Here is a 20,561-nt window from a genome sequence, read left to right as displayed (position 1 = left end):
ACTTTCTGTAGGCAGTAAATGATATTTATTGTTTTCCTGTAATAATGATATGAAATTTTACAAAATTTGGGAATATATATACTTTCATTTAGAGGCAAGCTTTACATATACAATATGAACATTATTTGAATGATTGCAAACACACTGAAAATTATGCAAACATTCTATATGACCGTTTAACTGCTGTTTGCAAATGTTCGCGTCCATGTTTCCAAATGTTTGCTTTCATGCAAACATTAGACAAACATCAGGAACATTATATGAACATTCACAAACTTGCTGAACAGCAAACAAACATTCATAGAATGTTTGTTTGCTGTTCACAAATGTTTGCTTCCGGGTGGAATTGATGTTCACAATTGTTTGCTTCAGCGTGGCGGTATGCTGAAGAACTCTCCACACGGAGAGAGTTGTCCTAGGATATCTTAACCCTCACCCTGGATATCTTCCCCCCCACCCCCTGCAAAGCAGGTATGCTGTAGTATCACCCATTTCATCCTACCTACATATATAGAAACAGTGGAAAACAACATTTTCATTCTCCTTAAAGAAGTGATTGACCCCTTTGTGTAAATTCTCTCAAGTCACATCTATCATTTCTTCCCTGCTCATGTATTATTTGACCTCCCCACTTATGATTAGGTAGGGGGTAAGATATCCTGACCTGGATATGTTATTGGCATTCACAGTCTCATGTGACAGCTGCATGTGACATTGCATGTCACACGAGTCTGTCTTTAAACGACATGTAAATATCCAAATAGTTGCGTTATTCCTAACAAGTGCGTCAAGAGACATACACACCAGGGAATCAAAACATTAAACCACATGAATCATGTTATTAATGGCCTAAATGCCCACACCCCCCCCCCCCCCCCCGCAAGATGGGAGGAGACACAGAATGAATGCAGCACTATTAGATTACTATATACGCACATATATCCTCAGCGTTTCGCGGGTGCAGCAGGACTGGACAGCCCCATAAAGGGACCGGGTGGAAGTGTAACACACGTTGCGGATATGGTCGGTAACGGTCTGTTATTCAGCGGGGATGTCCGGGAGTCACGCAGGATCTGGTGCTGCTCAGTTTGCCGGCCTCAGGGTGTATGGTTTTCTGAAGGGTGTAAAAAGCCATATTCATTGGTAAAACAACTTGATATCGATTTTATCATATACGAGGTCTGTCCATAAAGTATCGTACCTTTTTATTTTTTTCAAAAACTATATGGATTTCATTCATATATTTTTACGTCAGACATGCTTGAACCCTCGTGCGCATGCGTGAGTTTTTCCACGCCTGTCGGTGACGTCATTCGCCTGTGAGCAAGCCTTGTGGAAGGAGTGGTCCCGCCCCCTCGTCGGATTTTCATTGTCTGGAAATGGTGGAATGAAAAGGACTTTTTTTCCATCAGAATTTTTTCAGAAGCTGTTAGAGACTGGCACCTAGAAACCATTAAAAAAATGTATCTGGCTTTCAGTGAAAATTTTACGGGCTTCACAGAGAATAAGGACTTTAACTACAGGTTTAAGGACCCCTTTAAGGACGGTCGTGCGCCGCGCTGCGAGCTGCGACGATGCGGCACAAACCACTGGATCATTTCTAAGCTGAAGGCTCTGTGGATACGAGACCGTCGTGTGCTCTTTCTCTAGTTATCACAAGACCTGGACATCAGCCATTTTCCGGCAGATTTCTGTTATGTGTCGGACGCAGCTCGGAGAACCGACCAGCGTTTGAAGGACCCAGTATGAAATAAGCAGAGCACGGTTCAAAGGCTAACTGAATTTAATACATAACAGTGATAATATAATAACAAAAGGTGCGGCCTGGCGTGGTGCGCTCCCAGCAGCGCTAACGGTCCGGAGCCAGAAGCTGTTTCGGACCCAAGGACCCCGCCGACACCCCCCAGGTGGCCGCAACAACCGAGTCTGTGAAAGAAGGAACCATTATGTGAGTCCACACTCTACACACAGAACACTTAAAGGTGTACAAACAGCAAACACTTCCTGGCTTGATTACTGATCAGCTTCCCAACCTGCAGGCATGGAACAATCAGTTCACAAAACTCCACTGCAGTGAAAGCTGATACATGACTAACAAACAGCTCAATACAATAAGGTGTGAGGGACACCACATTTACTGACTGTATAACTGTTAGTCACAAAATCTAACGTACCTCAGGAAGTGTGCTGACGAGCGTGAAACCTCACCCCCTCCTCTTTCACAAACTGTGCATCAAACCTGGACGTTCTCAGCATCCGCTGCTGATGAGATGGCTCCCAAGACGACGATCTCACCCGTCTGGTCACAAGGTCGAGTCTCTGGCAAATACACACTGTGCACTCCAGTCTTAAATGCCAACATGTTCCAATCCATCCAGATGCACCACAGCTGTGAGTCCTGACGAGTCGCAGGTGATCAGGGTGAGGTCCTGACAGCCTCAGCAACACAGCCACTCAGTCCCAAACGCACGCCACCTGGGAGGAAAACCAAAAGACAGAAACAAACCGGCAGCCAGGCCCCCCCAGCCATATAACAATTTCACTATTAACAAGAGATTTTGTCATGGAAAGCCGCGCGGAGGCTTCGCGCGTCACGACCGATTCGCTGATGAAGCGAGACAAAGGAACACCTCCGTTTCGGAGTGTTAGAGGACAAATTTGGACATGTCTGTCTCGGCTTTCAGTGCTTACCAGTCGAGTGAGTATAAAAGAACTTGTGGAGAGCTGGACATGTCCCTGATTGTCCCTAGATTTCTATAGGAGTCCATGTTATAGTGTCCAATTTTAGAGCAGAAATAAACATGTTTATAGCCTGGTACAAAAATGGTTTTGGTCTCTATAGATAGTTTATTCCTTAACTTAATAACTTCTTAGTTGAAGATGTTTTAAAACATAAAGTTCAGTAAATTTGGAGTGACTTTGAGTGACAGCGGTTGGGCTGAGCTGAGCGTCTCCACCTCTCAGTGTGACCATAACTCGGTGTCCGCTCAGTGGGGCTTGGTAGCAGTTATGGAGGCTGTATGTGTTTTGTTCAGAGTATTTTGTTACATCTTGAATAATATGGCGTTTTGTGTGATCAAACACCGTAACGGATCATCTAACATGTCTCTGTTGACATACTTGTGCTGAATGAAACACTTTTTAATGTTTTATGCTAATGGAATTTGCAGGGTTAGCAGCTTCATCCTTTAGGTCAGTGTTGTCCAAAGACATTCCAGAAAGGGCCAAGAGTTTGCGGTCACTGACTCAAGTAAATGATTTCACTGACGAACATCATTTTGAGCAGATGGGATGAGTTCATCATGATTTCACTGATGAACTCATCCCATCTGCTCAAAATGATGTTAGTCAGGGAAATCACCTGGCTGCAAAGAAAATCACTGGATACATTCCCATACAAAATACAGAATTTATAAATTCGATTATATTTATTTGACCATGAGGATTTAAGTCTGTGTTGAAGTCTCCACAAAAAATAAAAGCTTATTATTTTTAATAAAGTTATACATCTCAGTCAGCTTTTCCACAAATTTTTTTATGATTGATCCTGGTGCTCTGTAGACACAGCTTATAATTATATTTTTTGATTTTTCGCGTTTAATATCCACAGTAATACATTCCATGACATTTCCCAAAGAAAAACACATATTCTGAACAACTTCACAGTGATAAGTAGAACTAACATAAAGTGCCACACCACCACCCGTTGAGCTCCTGTGCAGGAGTAAATTGGTAAGAATCACTTGACATAAAAAAAAATTATAATCCCCAAACCAAAGTCTAGCTGCTAGATATAGATACATATACAGTATACGTGTACACACAATTTGCCCCATAACAAAAGAAAGACAAAACAAAGCAACAATCATAACAGAAATCACTCCAAATAAGCAAGAAAGAACCAATAATGAGCCATGTCCACCTTAAGAATCAGTCACTTAAAATTATCCAAATCCGAGAGCTCTGTTTTTTTTTTGTTGTTGTTTTTTTTTGCTTCCTCCGGAGATCCATTTAATTTAGTCCACACTGTACAGTTCGTGGTCCAAGTTGCTTGTATTTTTTTCTGTTTTCCTCGAGCTCTGGCTTGTCTTACAATATCTGCATTTTTCTTTGTCAAATGTTCATTTACATACACTTCATTTCTTCTCAACTTTTTTGATTGCCTTAACAATGTTGTGTGGGCCGCTGAAGAGGATTTTGGGTTTTCCATGGGTGTTGAAACACAATCCCCGGATTGATTGGCCGTCTGGGGTTGTGACGCAGTGGAGTGAAACCTGCCACCGGGAGTGTTTAGGATCCTCGGTTCCACCCGGTGAGATAGCTAAGGAGGAGGTCAAAGTCCCCCCCAATCTGACGGCGGTGCCATGTGAGTACCACGATCTTGCTGACGTCTTCAGCAAAGATCTGGCACTTGCCCTTCCCCCGCACCGACCGTACGATTGTGCCATCGATTTGATTCCGGGCGCTGAGTACCCGTCCAGCAGGCTGTACAACCTCTCACGTCCGGAACGCGAATCAATGGAGACCTACATCCGGGACTCGTTAGCTGCCGGGTTGATCCGGAACTCCACCTCCCCGATGGGTGCGGGTTTCTTTTTTGTGGGCAAGAAGGACGGCGGACTCTGTCCATGCATCGATTACAGAGGGCTGAACGAGATCACGGTTTGCAACCGATACCCGTTACCTCTGTTAGATTCCGTGTTCACCCCCCTGCATGGAGCCCAAATATTCACTAAACTTGATCTTAGGAATGCGTACCACCTGGTTTGGATCCGGAAGGGAGACGAGTGGAAGACGGCATTTAACACCTTCTTAGGTCACTTTGAGTACCTGGTCATGCCGTTCGGCCTCACAAACGCCCCTGCGACGTTCCAAGCATTGGTTAATGACGTCTTGCGGGACTTCCTGCACCGGTTTGTCTTTGTGTATCTAGACGACATCCTCATCTTTTCTCCGGACCCTGAGACTCATGTCAAGCATGTACGTCAGGTCCTACAGCGGTTGTTGGAGAACCGGCTGTTTGTGAAGGGCGAGAAGTGCGAGTTCCACCGCACCTCTTTGTCCTTCCTGGGGTTCATAATCTCCTCTAACTCCGTCGCCCCTGATCCGGCCAAGGTTGCGGCGGTGAGAGATTGGCCCCAACCAACAAGCCGTAGGAAGCTGCAACAGTTCCTCGGTTTTGCGAACTTCTACAGGAGGTTCATTAAGGGCTACAGTCAGGTAGTTAGCCCCCTGACAGCCCTGACCTCCACAAAAGTCCCCTTCACCTGGTCGGATCGGTGCAAAGCCGCGTTTAAGGAGCTGAAACGCCGGTTCTCGACTGCACCAGTTCTGGTGCAGCCCGATCCTACTCGCCAGTTCACAGTGGAAGTGGATGCCTCTGACTCAGGGATAGGAGCCGTGCTGTCCCAGAGCGGGGAGTCAGATAAGGTCCTCCACCCTTGTGCCTATTTTTCCCGCAGGTTGACCCCGGCTGAGAGGAATTATGACGTCGGCAATCGAGAACTCTTGGCGGTGAAGGAGGCTCTTGAGGAGTGGAGACACCTGTTGGAGGGAGCGACGGTGCCCTTCACGGTTTTCACGGACCATCGGAACCTGGAGTACATCCGGACCGCCAAGCGGTTGAACCCCAGGCAAGCCCGCTGGTCACTGTTCTTCGGGCGCTTTGACTTCCAGATTACATACTGCCCCGGGACCAAGAACCAACGGTCGGATGCACTGTCCCGGGTGCATGAAGAGGAAGCCAAGGCCGAGCTGTCAGACCCCCCAGAGACCATCATCCCCGAGTCCACTGTCGTGGCCACTCTCACCTGGGACGTGGAGAAGACCGTCCGGGAGGCCCTGACATGGAACCCGGACCCGGGAACCGGCCCGAAGAACAAGATGTACATCCCACCAGAGGCCAGAGCTGCGGTTTTGGACTCCTGCCATGGGTCCAAACTCTCCTGTCATCCCGGAGTGCGCAGGACCATGGCAGTAGTCCAGCAGCGCTTCTGGTGGGCGTCTATGGAAGCCGACGTCCGGGACTCCGTCCAGGCCTGCACCACCTGTGCCAGGGGCAAGGCGGACCACAAGAGGACCTCAGGACTCCTCCGACCCCTACCAATGCCTCATCGCCCCTGGTCCCACATCGGCCTGGACTTTGTCACGGGCCTCCCACCGTCCCAGGGCCACACCACCATCTTAACGATAGTGGACCAGTTCTCCAAGGCGGCCCACTTCGTGGCCCTCCCGAAGCTCCCTACGGCCCAGGAGACAGCAGACCTCCTGGTCCACCACGTGGTGCGTCTGCATGGGATACCAGCGGACATCGTCTCAGACCGTGGCCCTCAGTTCTCCTCTCAGGTCTGGAGGAGTTTTTGCAAGGAACTGGGGGCCACCGTGAGTCTCTCGTCCGGGTATCACCCTCAGACGAACGGACAGGCAGAGCGGGCCAACCAGGAGTTGGAGCAGGCCCTCCGTTGCGTTACCTCCGCGCACCCGACGGCCTGGAGCACCCATCTGGCCTGGATCGAGTACGCCCACAACAGCCAAGTGTCGTCTGCCACCGGCCTCTCCCCGTTTGAGGTTTGTTTGGGGTACCAGCCCCCATTGTTTCCGCTTGTGGAGGGAGAGGTCGGTGTGCCCTCGGTCCAGGCCCACCTCAGGAGGTGCCGCCGGGTGTGGCGGACCGCCCGTTCTGCCCTGTTGAAGGCCCGGACGAGGGCCAAGGCCCATGCAGACCGCCGGCGTTCCCCGGCCCCTGCATACCAGCCTGGGCAGGAGGTATGGTTGTCGACAAAGGACATCCCGCTCCAAGTGGACTCCCATAAACTGAAAGACAGGTATATCGGACCCTTTCCCATCACCAAGGTCCTCAGCCCGGCCGCAGTGAAGCTACGGCTGCCAGCTTCACTGCGGACCCATCCTGTTTTTCACGTGTCGCGGATCAAGCCATACCACACCTCACCGCTCTGCACCCCTGGACCTGCACCACCTCCTGCCCGGATCATCGACGGGGAGCCGGCGCAGACCGTGCGTCGGCTTCTGGACGTCCGTCGCAAGGGTCGGGGCTTCCAGTATGTGGTGGACTGGGAGGGGTATGGCCCCGAGGAACGCTCCTGGGTGAAAAGGAGCTTCATCCTGGACCCGGCCCTCCTGGCCGACTTCTACGCACGGCACCCGGATAAACCTGGTCGGGCGCCAGGAGGCGCCCGTTGAGGGGGGGTCCTGTTGTGTGGGCCGCTGAAGAGGAGGTACTGCTGGCCCACCACCACCAGATGGCGCCCTGCTTGGAGTGCGGGCTCCAAGCACGAGAGGGCCTCGGAGCCGCTGGAGGTGACAGCTGTCACCTATCAACATCAGCTGTCACCCATCACCATCACTACAAAGACCGGACTGCAACTCCACCTCCTCGCCGAGAAATCTTCTACCATACAGGTAATACTTCTCTGCTGTGATTATTGTTGTCCAAAACATTGTTCTGTGTGCAGCCGTGTTCCTGCGGGCTCTGTCGGAGGCTGGATTGGTGGACAGTGAGAGGACGACGTTCTTCGCCTCTCACTCCATCCAGGAAAGAGACCAACAGGAGCTGCACGGGTGAAATTGTTGCTGGAGGTGGAGGTTCTCCCTCCTCATTGTGTACAGACTGTGGGATTACTGAGTGTGCGAACTCACACTCATCCAGAACTGTTTCTGTTTTCTGCCAGCAGTACCGGGTCTGACTGCTGAAGACAGTGGCCACCTGGGGCGCAGGGCTTGGCGGCTCCAGTGTTCTTCAGGTCCGTTGGTGGTGGGGCCTGTGTGGGATCCAGCTCTTCTCGCACCAGACGTCTCCTATCTTCGAGCCTGCCACACGTCACCTTTTTGTCGGATTGATATAGCGCATATTTGTATCTGTCTGTATTACGTTGTGCACCTTCACAACATTAAATTGTTACTTTTTGGTTATTCCATTGTCCCTTCATTAACGCCCCCTGTTGTGGGTCCGTGTCACGACACTTCCCCAACAAACAAATCATTTTTAAATTTACTGTTTGCAAACCGGGTGATAATATCCGGTTTAGACTTTGTCTTTTTTTTTGGAATTGAGTGGCAATCTGCAATATTATTACTGTTAACGTGGATGTGCTTAGATGAAAAAAAATCAATAACCTGTTGCTCCAGGGAGTGAATTTCACTCAGAGAGTTTTCATCTATACTGGCACCGCTGCCGAGGGCAGCAGCCCTGGCATATGGTCGATGTTTAATATTTAATCCAGATACAACTACCTCTTCCATCCTAATATGCTGCTCCAACTCATCCACATGGTTTTCCAAAATCCGAATTTTGTCTTTGTCCTGCAATATTTTCCTGAGCTGTCAAACCTCCTTCAATAATCCAAGCAGTTATGTTTGGTTTTTACCACTTCACTGAGCTCATCAGACATGAAATTCAAAGACAGTTTAATTTCATCCAAGCCTTCACCACTTCTGGGTTTTTTTTTTTTTTTCAGCATTGCGAACAGTTATGGAGAAAAGTTTTACCTTAGCCCACCGAGCTGCTATTACACCGTCCAACAGGGAGGGGTATGTCCCGATGTTTTGCCACCACTGGCTGGCAGCCGCTGGAGTCGTTAGGCTCAGGCCCCGCCTGGTGATAGCTGGGCACTGCCAGAGCCTGGTGTTAGCTGGTTAGCCGCCGCTAGAGGCCAGTCTCGGCCCGATGCTAGCTGGTTAGCTGCAGCAGGATGCCAGTCTCAGCCCGATATAAGATGGTTAGCTGCCGCTGGAAGCCGGCCACGGCCCGATGTTAGCTGGTAAGCCACCGCTGGAGGTCGGCCTCGGCCCGATGTTTCTTATTTTACAAAAATGTTGATCATGTGCCCCTCCCTTTTTTTCCCTTTCTTTTTTTTTTTTTTTTTTTTTGCAGTTCTGAAAAAATGGTCTGATCCATGACTAAAACACTTAATCTAATCTGAACTATGAATTATGTGATCCGTTTACACCCCCTAACAATCACAATATTATTCTGAATGCAGATTTCAGATTCTAGTAGGAGTGGTGGCCAAGTGGTTAATGCACTTGGTTTTAGTGCGGAAGGTTCCCGGTTCGAATCCCACCCCTACCACATTTCTCCATGTAATGTGGAGTTGCGTCAGGAAGGGCATCCGGTGTAAAATTTGGATTTGCTGTGGCGACCCTGAGTACAAAACAAGGGAGCAGCCGAAGGGACTTACTTTTACAGATTTCAGATTCTGGACTCTATTTTATTGCCTTGGCAGACATAATTTAAATTTTTAAAAACTTTATTTAATCAAGGGTGTCTTCAAGTCTTCAAGTGCTCTTTTGCTTTCACAATGCATTTTTGGGAGGCAAAACAGTGCCAGTATTTGCAAAATACATGTGTTTGATGTGAATTTATAAAATCAGATTTACCCTGACAATCTCACAGTCATATGTGCATTGTGCATTTCTTTCTTTGTGAGGTCCTATAGTCAACAGGAATTATATTATTATTTATGTAGTAGTTAATATATGTTTTGTTTCGCTGAGGTAATTAATAATTAAGAAATAGAAATGCATTGACTACGTGGTGTTGAATAGTGCATACTGGATGCTTAGTACACATTGCAGTAGAAGTAAAGCAGGGCGACAATGTGATAAAGTTGGCACTAAACCATGATCAAAATCACAATCAGATGATGTGATGACACACATCTCAGCGTTGCCAGTGTGTGAGCGCCCGTGGCGTGGGAGGGCGTGGCTTCGATTGAGAGGGGCGTGGAATTGTGAGTGACAGAAGAGCAGTCAGTCCTCACATGATATTGCTTTCAGGAAACGTGGGTACTTTGATAGATAATGACTTAACACTTTCTCTCCACTGTATTGTCTTGATACCTGTAAATAAAGTGATGCTAAAGATGCCTATTACAAGTAATTGTAGGCCACTCTTGGTCATTTTTGATGTTTAAAAGCTGGAAAATATGCAAGATTGTAAAGTTTATACCTAAAAAAACTGTGTCCCAAATCCACACAAGACCGTGAACGCAGCACAGCATCGCCGTATGAAAATGAAGCAGGTCGCTCATTTTACAGGCTGCCAGCAGTTATTGTCCATCAAGCAGTGAAGCAGTGAAGTGACCAGAAATCCACCGAGCTACTGATCCACAAGCTGCCCTTCCAGCACCTGGTGAGAGAAGTCACTCAGGACTTCAAGACCGACCTCCGCTTTCACAGCTCCGCTGTGATGCTCTGCAGGAGGCCGGCGAGGCTGTTCTGGTCAGCAGCTTGTGGATCAGCAGCTCAGTGGATTTCTGGTAGCGGCGGATCTCTCAGAGCCACGGTGCCGCGCCTGTAACGGTGGGGCTTCTAAACACCGCTGGTAGCCAGAGCTCTCTTCCGGGCGGCTTTGGATTTACGGGCAGTCAGCTTTGTTACATCGTCATTAAATTCACTATCCGGTACAACATACGGATCCACTGAACCAACTGCAACACATCGATCACAATAAACAGTTTTATCTCAAGGGTTTAAAGCCTCGTAATAAGCTTTCATTCTCTCTATTTTCTTTCACGCGCTAGCTGTGTAGTAAATAAGTGATACAGACGGGAGCAGACTCATTATCTATCAAAGTACCCACGTTTCCTGAATGCAACATCATGTGAGGACTGATTGCTCTGCTGTCACTCACAATTCCACGCCCCTCTCAATCGAAGCCACGCCCTCCCACGCCAGAACAGGGCCAAAAGCTTGAAACTGAAAAAATAAGATCTGAAAGTGAAAAAAAAGATCTGAAGGTGAAAAAGGAAATATGAATGAAAAAAAAATGATTTGATCAAAAAAATTAGAGCTGAATCAAAAATTTACTGAATTTTCAGTTTCAAAATTAATTTTTTCAATCTTTTTTTTATTTTCAGATTACAAAACTTGTGGCCTTGATTTAGCTCCATATTATTACAGCAGTTAAACACAACACAAATAAATAAAACTAAATATAAACATGTTTGTACAGAAGGATCTTGAACTCATTTTTAAAAGTTTGAACAGTGTCCACAGGTTTGGGATAGAATGGGATTGCATTTCGGGGAGCACGGTGGATTAGTGGTTAGCACTGTTCCCTCACAGCAAGAAGGTCATGGGATCGATTCCCACCTGTGGCCTTTGTGTGGCGTTTGCATGTTCTCCCCGTGTTTGTGTGGGTTCCCTCCATGTCCTCCGGCTTCATCTCACATCCAAAGACATGCAGGTTAGATTATTTGGGAACTTTAAATGTGGGAGCAGGTGTGAATGTGTTTGTTTGTCTGTGTGGCCCTGCAACAGACTGGTGTCATGTCCAGGGTGAACCCTGCCTCACACTCTGTAACTGCTGGGCGATGCTGTTTTAATTAAACAGTTGGATTCCCCTGGTCCCCACCAGTTCCAAGTCAGCTGCTACCCTTAATTGGAGTAAGCAGGTATAGAAAATGGATGGATGGGACTACATTTCACAGTTACGGAACCACAACCTCAAAAGCACAGTGTCCTTTGATTTTCAACCTCGTTGAGGAACCACCAACAGACTTTGGTTGGAGGACCTCAGAGACCTGCTCGTGATATAGCGATGCAAAGGTTTGCTGATATCGGGAGGCATTTGACCTCACAGAGGTCAAAGAGTGATCACCAAGCTCTTAAACTGAAGTCTGAACTTTCTGGGGAGCTCGTTAAAAGACAACAAAATAGGTGTCACTTGAAACCTCTGAGAGGACCCTGTAAGGAGATTCACAGCTTCATTTTGGACTGTTTGTTGATTTAGAGATGGCTTGGTGAGGCAGAAGAATAATGAATTACAATAATCTAACCATGACAAAATGAATGACTGAATGATCATTTTCAATTTCATTCACATTACAATATGGCTGAGGCAGACAAGGTTCTGGTCAAATGCACTGCCCAGCTTTCTAACTTTGTGATAAACTAATGATGACAAGAGTCTGTTTCCATGGAATCCATCCAAGGACAGTTATGTATTCTTTTTCACGGATGGGAGAGTTTCATCTCCGCGGAATGCAGTTTTTGATGTTTTGGAAATTTAGACAATGTTGAAAGGTCAAGATAACATTTGGATGGATTGCCTGTAAAATAAATTTGTGATCCTGATGGATTTGAGTTCTTTGCAGATCCTCAGAAATGATTTTTTTTTTTTTTTAGCAGTAGGTCAATAATTTTCACCAGTACAGTGAAATTTAAGAGCAGTGTTGCAGATGTGCAAGTTTCTTAAATAGTGATTTGCACAAATAATGAGTTGACGTCAGGCTTAATACTGCAGTACAATCTAAATGCAGTAAATTTGTGTCACGTTTTGTTGCTTGATACTGCCTATGTGCAATCAAATTCCCTCACACACACACACACACAAAAAAATATCTATCCTGTCAGATTTTGACACAACCATCAGTAGCTGCAGTCATCATGTTGACCTTCCATGTCTGTTCTCTCTCTTCAGCTGGCATGGAGAATCAAAACCAACCAGATTCTGAAGATCCACTCTCTGCAGCAGTAAAAAAGAACGACCAGACATCTCCGGACACACCCATTGGGGCTGATGCCAATCCAACCCCCAGTATGAGTCGAGAGGTTGCAGATGGCGGTGTGGACATGGACACGGCTGTTGCTCAGCAGAACTCTGACAACAATGACCCCACAGACAGCTCCTCTACCTGGACACCTGAGGTACACCTGAGTGTTTTTCTTATGTTACTACCAAGTACTTTGAACTTCGGGCAAACCGCAATTAAAAAAAAAATGTGTCTGCACAGACTATTTTCATGAGGGTGGGTTGAGTGCTTTTGCTTGTCCTGAAATGATCCATGCACACATCATCAAATACAAAACCACAGAATTCCACCTGATAGCTGTAACAATTCTGAGCTCATCAGGAACAGAACCCAAGAAGAGTTAACCTATCCAATCCAGAGCTAATGCAACACTATAAAGAAGCCATCTTGACATATATTTCCTAGTGGTCAAATATGGTAGTTCACCTAAAAAGAATTCTCTGTGTAGAACATTTTAAAAGAGACAGAAAACCACACAAAATGACTAATACCCTTTGTTTTTTGAATGTTTGAAGCATGAAGATTAGTGCCAACAAAGTATATATATATATGACAAGTGGGGGTGGCCACTTATTATTTTGTGGACTGCATTTATATAGCGCTTTTCCATCTGCATCAGACACACAAAGTGCTTTACAATGATCCCTCACAAACACACTCACACACCGATGTCAAGGTGCTGCCATGCAAGGTGCTCACTACACACCGGGAGCAACTTGGGGATTAAGGACCTTGCCAAAGGGCCCTTAGTGATTTTCCAGTTAGGCTGGGATTTGAACCAAGCATCCTCTGGTCTCGAGCCCAACGCTGAACCACTAGACCATCACCTCCCTATACAAAAATACATAAGAAAATTAAAGGAGTGAAAACAGCCAATTGTTAGTAAATGCAAACCTTTTGCAGCTCTGTCACTTGGCTTACACGTGATGACAGGAAGCCAGAGCAGGGCTTATATAATCACGCCACACGACCTGGTTGGCTGAACAAGACCCTGTGACTTGAGTCACATGACGGTGATACATTCAGTGGTTGGGAAAGTGGGGGGAAAACACTAAATTGCCCATAAAGAGCAGATTTTACCCTGTATTACACCATTCTATGACCTCCCCTCTTAGCAAGTCCACAACAAACAGTCTACCCCGTGGGCACTCCCTAGGAGGTGTGATGTCCTTAGCAGCTGCTTCAACTTTGGCTTCTATGTCTAGGCTGAGAACCGAGGCAAAACAGCTAGCGGGTGAAATCGACTTGGGTTCCTTGGAGTTCAAAACAAAGTCCAATGAGCGGGAAAGTGAATCGGGTTGGTGTTTTTTGAGCCAGGCCGATAAGACCATACAAAGTTGAAACAGTTATAAAACAAAGACCAACGGACCTACCTGGCATTTAGACATTTAGCAGTACGTAAATGTTAGTAAATAGTTTTTATGATCGGCCCAGACCAGAAAAGGTGATTGGGCTCCTTCCAGCAAATGGCGCCACTACTTCGACCACGATCTGGGAGGAGCAGCACCGGGGCTGACAAGAAATGCTTTTTAAGAGCCTGAAATGCCACCTCAGAATCTGATGACCGGACAAACGACCTGTGTGGGTAAGTGAGGTTATGTAAAGAATTGAAAATAAATTTTCTATAAACATTTGCAAACCCCAGGAACCTCTCTGCACGTCCCTGTGAGTGCATGGTGGGGCCCATTCAGCCACAGCTGTAGCCTTGGCGGGATCCATCCTGACCTCCCCCTCCGACAGCACAAACCCCAGAAAAGAAACTCAGGATTTATGGAACACACATTTCTCCGCCTTCATATATAGCTGCTTTTGAAGTAACCACTGAAGGACTAAGTGAACAAGCTGTGTGTGAGACTCTTCATTGGGGAGATCAAGATTTCATCTAGATACACAAAAACAAAACAATTAAGCATATCATGGAGTACATCATTGACCAAATTCTGAAAGGTTGCAGGTCCATTGGTAAGGCTAAATACTCATAATGACCGGTGGGTGTATTAAACACAGTTTTCCATTCATCCCCCTCCCTTATTTTGACCAAATGGTATGTATTTTGAAGGTCTAGCTTGGTAAACACTTTGGCTCCCTCTAGAGCCTTGAAAGCTGAAGCAAGCAACCAGAGGGGGTATCTGTTCTTTACAGTAATGTTGCTCAGCCCTCTATAATTGATACAAGGGCCATGGTCTCCATGGGATGGCGCCCCGCTCTCGCTCAGGCGGTCTCCTGGTCTTGGGCTTTGGTGTTTGGGGTGGGGCCCAGGGTAGGGGGTGGGTTGGAGGCTGGGGGGGGGAGTTTGGAGGGGTCCTTTTGGCTGCGCTGGGGGGGCTTGGGTGTCTTGGGGGCCCCGTGTTTCCTGCCTCGGGGGGTTGGGCCTTGCCTCTTGTCTGGGGGCCGGGCCCCGCCCTCGTATGGCTCGGTGGTCCTTGCCCGTGTTTAGGATTTGGTTGCGGTGGCTCCTTTGCCCCCTGCCCTTGCCGCCGCTTGCTCCCGCCTTCGTGGTCCTGATGGTGTGCTTCTGGGGTCCCCCCCCCCCCCCCATTGCTGGGCTCTGCCGGCGCCCTGTGTGCTTCCCTTCGGTATGAGTGGGTGTGTGTGGCAAGGTTCCGTCTGGATTGTTCTTCTGGTGGTCCTTATGTCCTTAATCCCCAAGTTGCTCCCGGTGTGTAGTGAGCGCCTTGCATGGCAGCACCTTGACATTGGTGTGTGAGTGTGTTAGTGTAAATGGGTGAATGTGTGCCATCATTGAAAAGTGTTTTGAGTGTCTGATGCAGATGGAAAAGCGCTATATAAGTGCAGCCCATAAATGCAGTCCATTTTTCCCACCCTGGCCACTCTCTGTTTGAACTACTGCCATCAGGCAGATGGTACAGAGCCATTAATGCAAGTACAAATAGACTGAAAAACAGTTTCTACCCAACTGCCGTTAGAGCTATGAATGCCACTGGAACCAAATAGCCATGTCACATGCCATACTTGAGTCCAATATTTGTTTTTGTGCAATATCCACAATTTTGTACATACTTTCTCTTTTTTTATATGCAATTTCTTTTTTGCTACTACACTCTTAGAATTTTGTTTTTGTGCAATATCCACAATTTTGTACATACTTTCTCTTTTTTATATGCAATTTCTTTTTTGCTACTACACTCTTAGAATTTTTAATTTGTGCTCAAAACTTACCTCTTCAGTTAAATTTTATGTTTATTTTTCTTTTCTTCTCCAGACCCTTAAAGCCTGTGTGTGGTTTACTCAGGTTTACATTTGCACTGAAAGGCTTGCATCTTACCTTTCGTTGTACTTTGTTACAATGACAAATAAAGTATCTGCATGTTGTTTTGGTGGTCAGCCCTTCCTGATAGAAATTATCTGTTAGCTTTAAATAATACGTTATAGGCTGATCAGGAGGGGCACTTGAAGGTCACACACGCACATCACGTTCACTCATGCACTATATGCTGTCTGTCTTGCAAGAAGTAATTATATACACTCAACAAAAATATAAACGCAACACTTTTGGTTTTGCTCCCATTTCGTATGAGATGAACTCAAAGATCTAAAACTTTTTCTACATACACAACATTACCATTTCCCTCAAATATTGTTCACAAACCAGTCTAAATCTGTGATAGTGAGCAGTTCTCCTTTGCTGAGATAATCCATCCCACCTCACAGCTGTGCCATACCAAGATGCTGATTAGACACCATGATTAGTGCACAGGTGTGCCTTAGACTGCCCACAATAAAAGGCCACTCTGAAAGGTGCAGTTTTATCACACAGCACAATGCCACAGATGTCGCAAGATTTGAGGGAGCGTGCAATTGGCATGCTGACAGCAGGAATGTCAACCAGAGCTGTTGCTCGTGTATTGAATGTTCATTTCTCTACCATAAGCCGTCTCCAAAGGCGTTTCAGAGAATTTGGCAGTACATCCAACCAGCCTCACAACCGCAGACCACGTGTAACCACACCAGCCCAGGACCTCCACATCCAGCATGTTCACCTCCAAGATCGTCTGAGACCAGCCACTTGGACTGCTGCTGAAACAATCGGTTTTCATAACCAAAGAATTTCTGCACAAACTGTCAGAAACGTCTCAGGGAAGCTCATCTGCATGCTCGTCGTCCTCATCGGGGTCTTGACCTGACTCCAGTTCGTCGTCTTAACCGACTTGAGTGGGCAAATGCTCACATTCGCTGGCGTTTGGCACGTTGGAGAGGTGTTCTCTTCACGGATGAATCCCGGTTCACACTGTTCAGGGCAGATGGCAGACAGCATGTGTGGCGTTGTGTGGGTGAGCAGTTTTCTGATGTCAATGTTGTGGATCGGGTGGCCCATGGTGGCGGTGGGGTTATGGTATGGGCAGGCGTCTGTTATGGACGAAGAACACAGGTGCATTTTATTGATGGCATTTTGAATGCACAGAGATACCGTGACGAGATCCTGAGGCCCATTGTTGTGCCATACATCCAAGAACATCACCTCATGTTGCAGCAGGATAATGCACGGCCCCATGTTGCAAGGATCTGTACACAATTCTTGGAAGCTGAAAATGTCCCAGTTCTTGCATGGCCGGCATACTCACCGGACATGTCACCCATTGAGCATGTTTGGGATGCTCTGGACCGGCGTATACGACAGCGTGTACCAGTTCCTGCCAATATCCAGCAACTTCGCACAGCCATTGAAGAGGAGTGGACCAACATTCCACAGGCCACAATTGACAACCTGATCAACTCTATGCGAAGGAGATGTGTTGCACTGCATGAGGCAAATGGTGGTCACACCAGATACTGACTGGTATCCCCCCCCCCCCCCCAATAAAACAAAACTGCACCTTTCAGAGTGGCCTTTTATTGTGGACAGTCTAAGGCACACCTGTGCACTAATCATGGTGTCTAATCAGCATCTTGATATGGCACACGTGTGAGGTGGGATGGATTATCTCAGCAAAGAAGTGCTCACTATCACAGATTTAGACTGGTTTGTGAACAATATTTGAGGGAAATGGTGATATTGTGTATGTGGAAAAAATTTTAGATCTTTGAGTTCATCTCATACAAAATGGGAGCAAAACCAAAAGTGTCGCGTTTATATTTTTGTTGAGTATATATATATATATTAGGGCTGGGCAAGTTATTATTAAACTCACCGAAAGTGGAGACGTTTAGCAGAAAAATAATTCACTTTTTTGTTACCAGCAGCTAAATTTTTGGAAGCTACTTCTTTAGCACCACATGCTTTTCAAAATACGTGTGGATGTGTCCGTCCATAAAAACAACATTTGAATAACTAAATTTTTGCTCAGAGCACAACAGAAGTTCCCTTTGGACTTTAAATTACACATTTAAATGTGGGTAGAAATAACAAAACTTTTAACTGGAAAAAACACAGTTTTATTTTGGTATCTTTGGGTCAGTGGTTTAATTTCTGGAACAGTCGCAGAAAAAAATAAACTTGAAACTGGACAAAAAGTAATTATGTGAAAAAGTCACACGATAAATTTTCATCAAAGACCTTAATAAATTTGCATGCATTAAATGATATCAATAAATGCTTAATTCATTCATAAAAATTTAAAGTTCATGGCTTTGTTTCATTCAGAAAAATAGGAGTTTAGGAATGTCTCATGAGGATTTATTTTGTGTCAGTCCAAAACAGATGGTCAATTCTAAATCAGCCTCACACGGGGCACCATGAAATATGTAGCAAAATTAAGGAGTTATATAATTTAACCTGATGTGTTATTGGCCTCATGTTGGGGACCAAAAGATGTAGTGAAATTAAATCATTTAATTTAATAATTTGGGATTAATGACACCTCACACGGAAGACACCAAAAGATGTAACAAATGTTAAATGTGGTTTAAGATTATTTACATTTGTTCAGCTTTAAGCTTTGGCCACACACATGGCGTGTGTGCTTTGGCGGCAACAATGGAGTGTGGACTGGACCTAATTCAGTGGGTCACCAAAATAATTAACAATTTTAAGATTTAATAATTATTTGGAATAAATTTTATTTGAATGATAATTAATTACCCTGGAGCACCACCCAGTTTTTTAAAAGACTAGGAACTTTAATTTAAACATTATTAATTAATCAGTCTCAAATGTGAAAGTTGTAAATTCTATAATACGACTGGCCAATGTCACAGCAGGAATATTTACATTTTATTTACACATATACAAGGAAAATTAACAGTTTACTGGCATTTTGATTATATGACTGTGGTTAAATAAGTTTATTATGAACACATTTGTTACTCAGACGTTGAAAGAAAGCAGTGAAATAAAGCTTAAGGAATTAAGTAAATCAATCTGATTTGAATTCAGTGATGAATTTTGAAGCCAGTTATTGTTTAAAAAGCTATCAAACAAATATATAAATATGTTTAAAGCCACTTTTCACCCATTGACAACAAAACCCCTTGCTGAAACCTTTAACAATCTCTTAGCTGGTCAGTTGAAGAGGTGGAACGATCCAGTCGGCATCGGTCGTTGATGGGCTAGGTTTGGCCTGAGCTCGCCTGGTTCTGAGGTGAACCGTGAGTTTTCCCCAGTGACACCAGGAGCAATTTTGGCTGGGTTTGGCAGCAGGACAACTCATCCTTTTTCCAGCAGGTTTGTCGCAGCTTACTTTACCCAAGAGGTGAAAGTGTTTGTTGAAAAGGGTTTCTGATAGCTTTAAAAAAATGTGGAACCAGATTAAAAGTCTTTGTGAATTTAGAAGAAAATTAAAGTTTTGAGTGTAACGTGCTAAGGTTACAAAATGGAAAAGTTGCTTTTCTGTAAATTCGCTCTTATTCTGAAAAGTTCCACTAGGAGGTTTATAAAAATTAACAACTTGATGAGTCTTAAAAAGAGTTATCAGCCTGGAAAATTGTTGTCAAAGTTACGAAACACTGAATGAACAAGGAACCACGTGGTAGCTTTTAACTATGTGAAGCTAGGCTGCTTGGCTTTGTTAGCCACAAAAGTAAGATTAAGCATTTGCGAAAAGAGGACAAGGGGAGTGCCAAAGGGGCTTGCTGAAGGGGCCAGAAGGAGGCAAAAGAAGCTTCGTTCTGGAACTTTTACAGGGCCTTATGTCATTAAACTCCACCCACTTTGTGTGTAATTTCAACTTCAAAACATTTCATGTGTGGAAAGGGAGACATGAGTCAACTATTTAAAAAGATTAACTGTGTTGTCATACACTTTGTTCTAAAATACTTTTGAATGAATGTAACCTTATTAAAGTTACTTAAACACATCCTAACAAACCCTTGATTAGAAACAACATATTTCACCATCAAAATATTAATCAATTAAGTCAAAAATCAGATTTAACACAACAGCAGCTAAAAGGAAGACATGTCAGATAGACTTTAGAATTTTTTATATGTAGACAAAATTGTTCTTTTGCATTTAAACAAAAGTCATTTCTTCAAACTGAGTCCTGTGGAGAAATTTTGTCCAGGCTGTGAGTTTATGGGTGCCTTATCTTGGAAGAGACACTCTCTGGTCTGGAACACTTCAAACTTGACGTGAGGCATATAGTTTCCATTGACCGAAATTTCACCAGTAAACAAGTTTCAAGGACCCTTTGAAGAGCTTTTAAATTAGAGTATCGAAACCTAATACTTGACTAAGTTGGTAGACTGTTTTGGCAAGTGACAGGGCCGGTACCATAATTTCTATTTTATTTAAATCAAGTTGACTGTAGCAGTACTTGTTCTGGTCCTTTGTATAAGACATTTGTCTCTCAAATGCGTCACCACTGGCTTTGACACCGAATTAGGCGTACCTACCCCTTATTAAATGTTACATCACTCTCTTAATGAAACCATACCTTTAATCTTCCTTCCTGCTGCAATAGATCATGAAGACCTGGAAGAAGATGAGAATGAAGACCAATGTGTTTTTATTGCCTAATTAAAATGTTGTGCTGCTGAGTGTTAACTGTTAAGATGAATTCTGTGGGGGGGGGGGGGGGGGGGGTTGTTTTGTTTTTTTTACTTTTTCTT

At 45.2% G+C, this 20,561-nt stretch overlaps 1 protein-coding gene across 3 annotated transcripts in view; it reads left to right on the top strand.

Moving 5' to 3' along the window:
- Positions 1 to 20,561, top strand: part of syt16 (synaptotagmin XVI) — a 101,531-nt gene that overhangs the window by 68,162 nt on the left and 12,808 nt on the right. For all 3 annotated transcript variants that reach the window (XM_034159421.1, XM_034159422.1, XM_034159423.1), the window contains one exon: positions 12,443 to 12,669. In XM_034159421.1, the coding sequence (XP_034015312.1) occupies positions 12,443 to 12,669 (227 nt within the window). The remainder of the gene's footprint in view (positions 1 to 12,442; positions 12,670 to 20,561) is intronic.

This window comes from Thalassophryne amazonica, chromosome 19, assembly GCF_902500255.1.
Source record: "Thalassophryne amazonica chromosome 19, fThaAma1.1, whole genome shotgun sequence".
Lineage (NCBI taxonomy): Eukaryota > Metazoa > Chordata > Actinopteri > Batrachoidiformes > Batrachoididae > Thalassophryne > Thalassophryne amazonica.
This window is presented reverse-complemented; position numbering and strand designations above follow the sequence as displayed.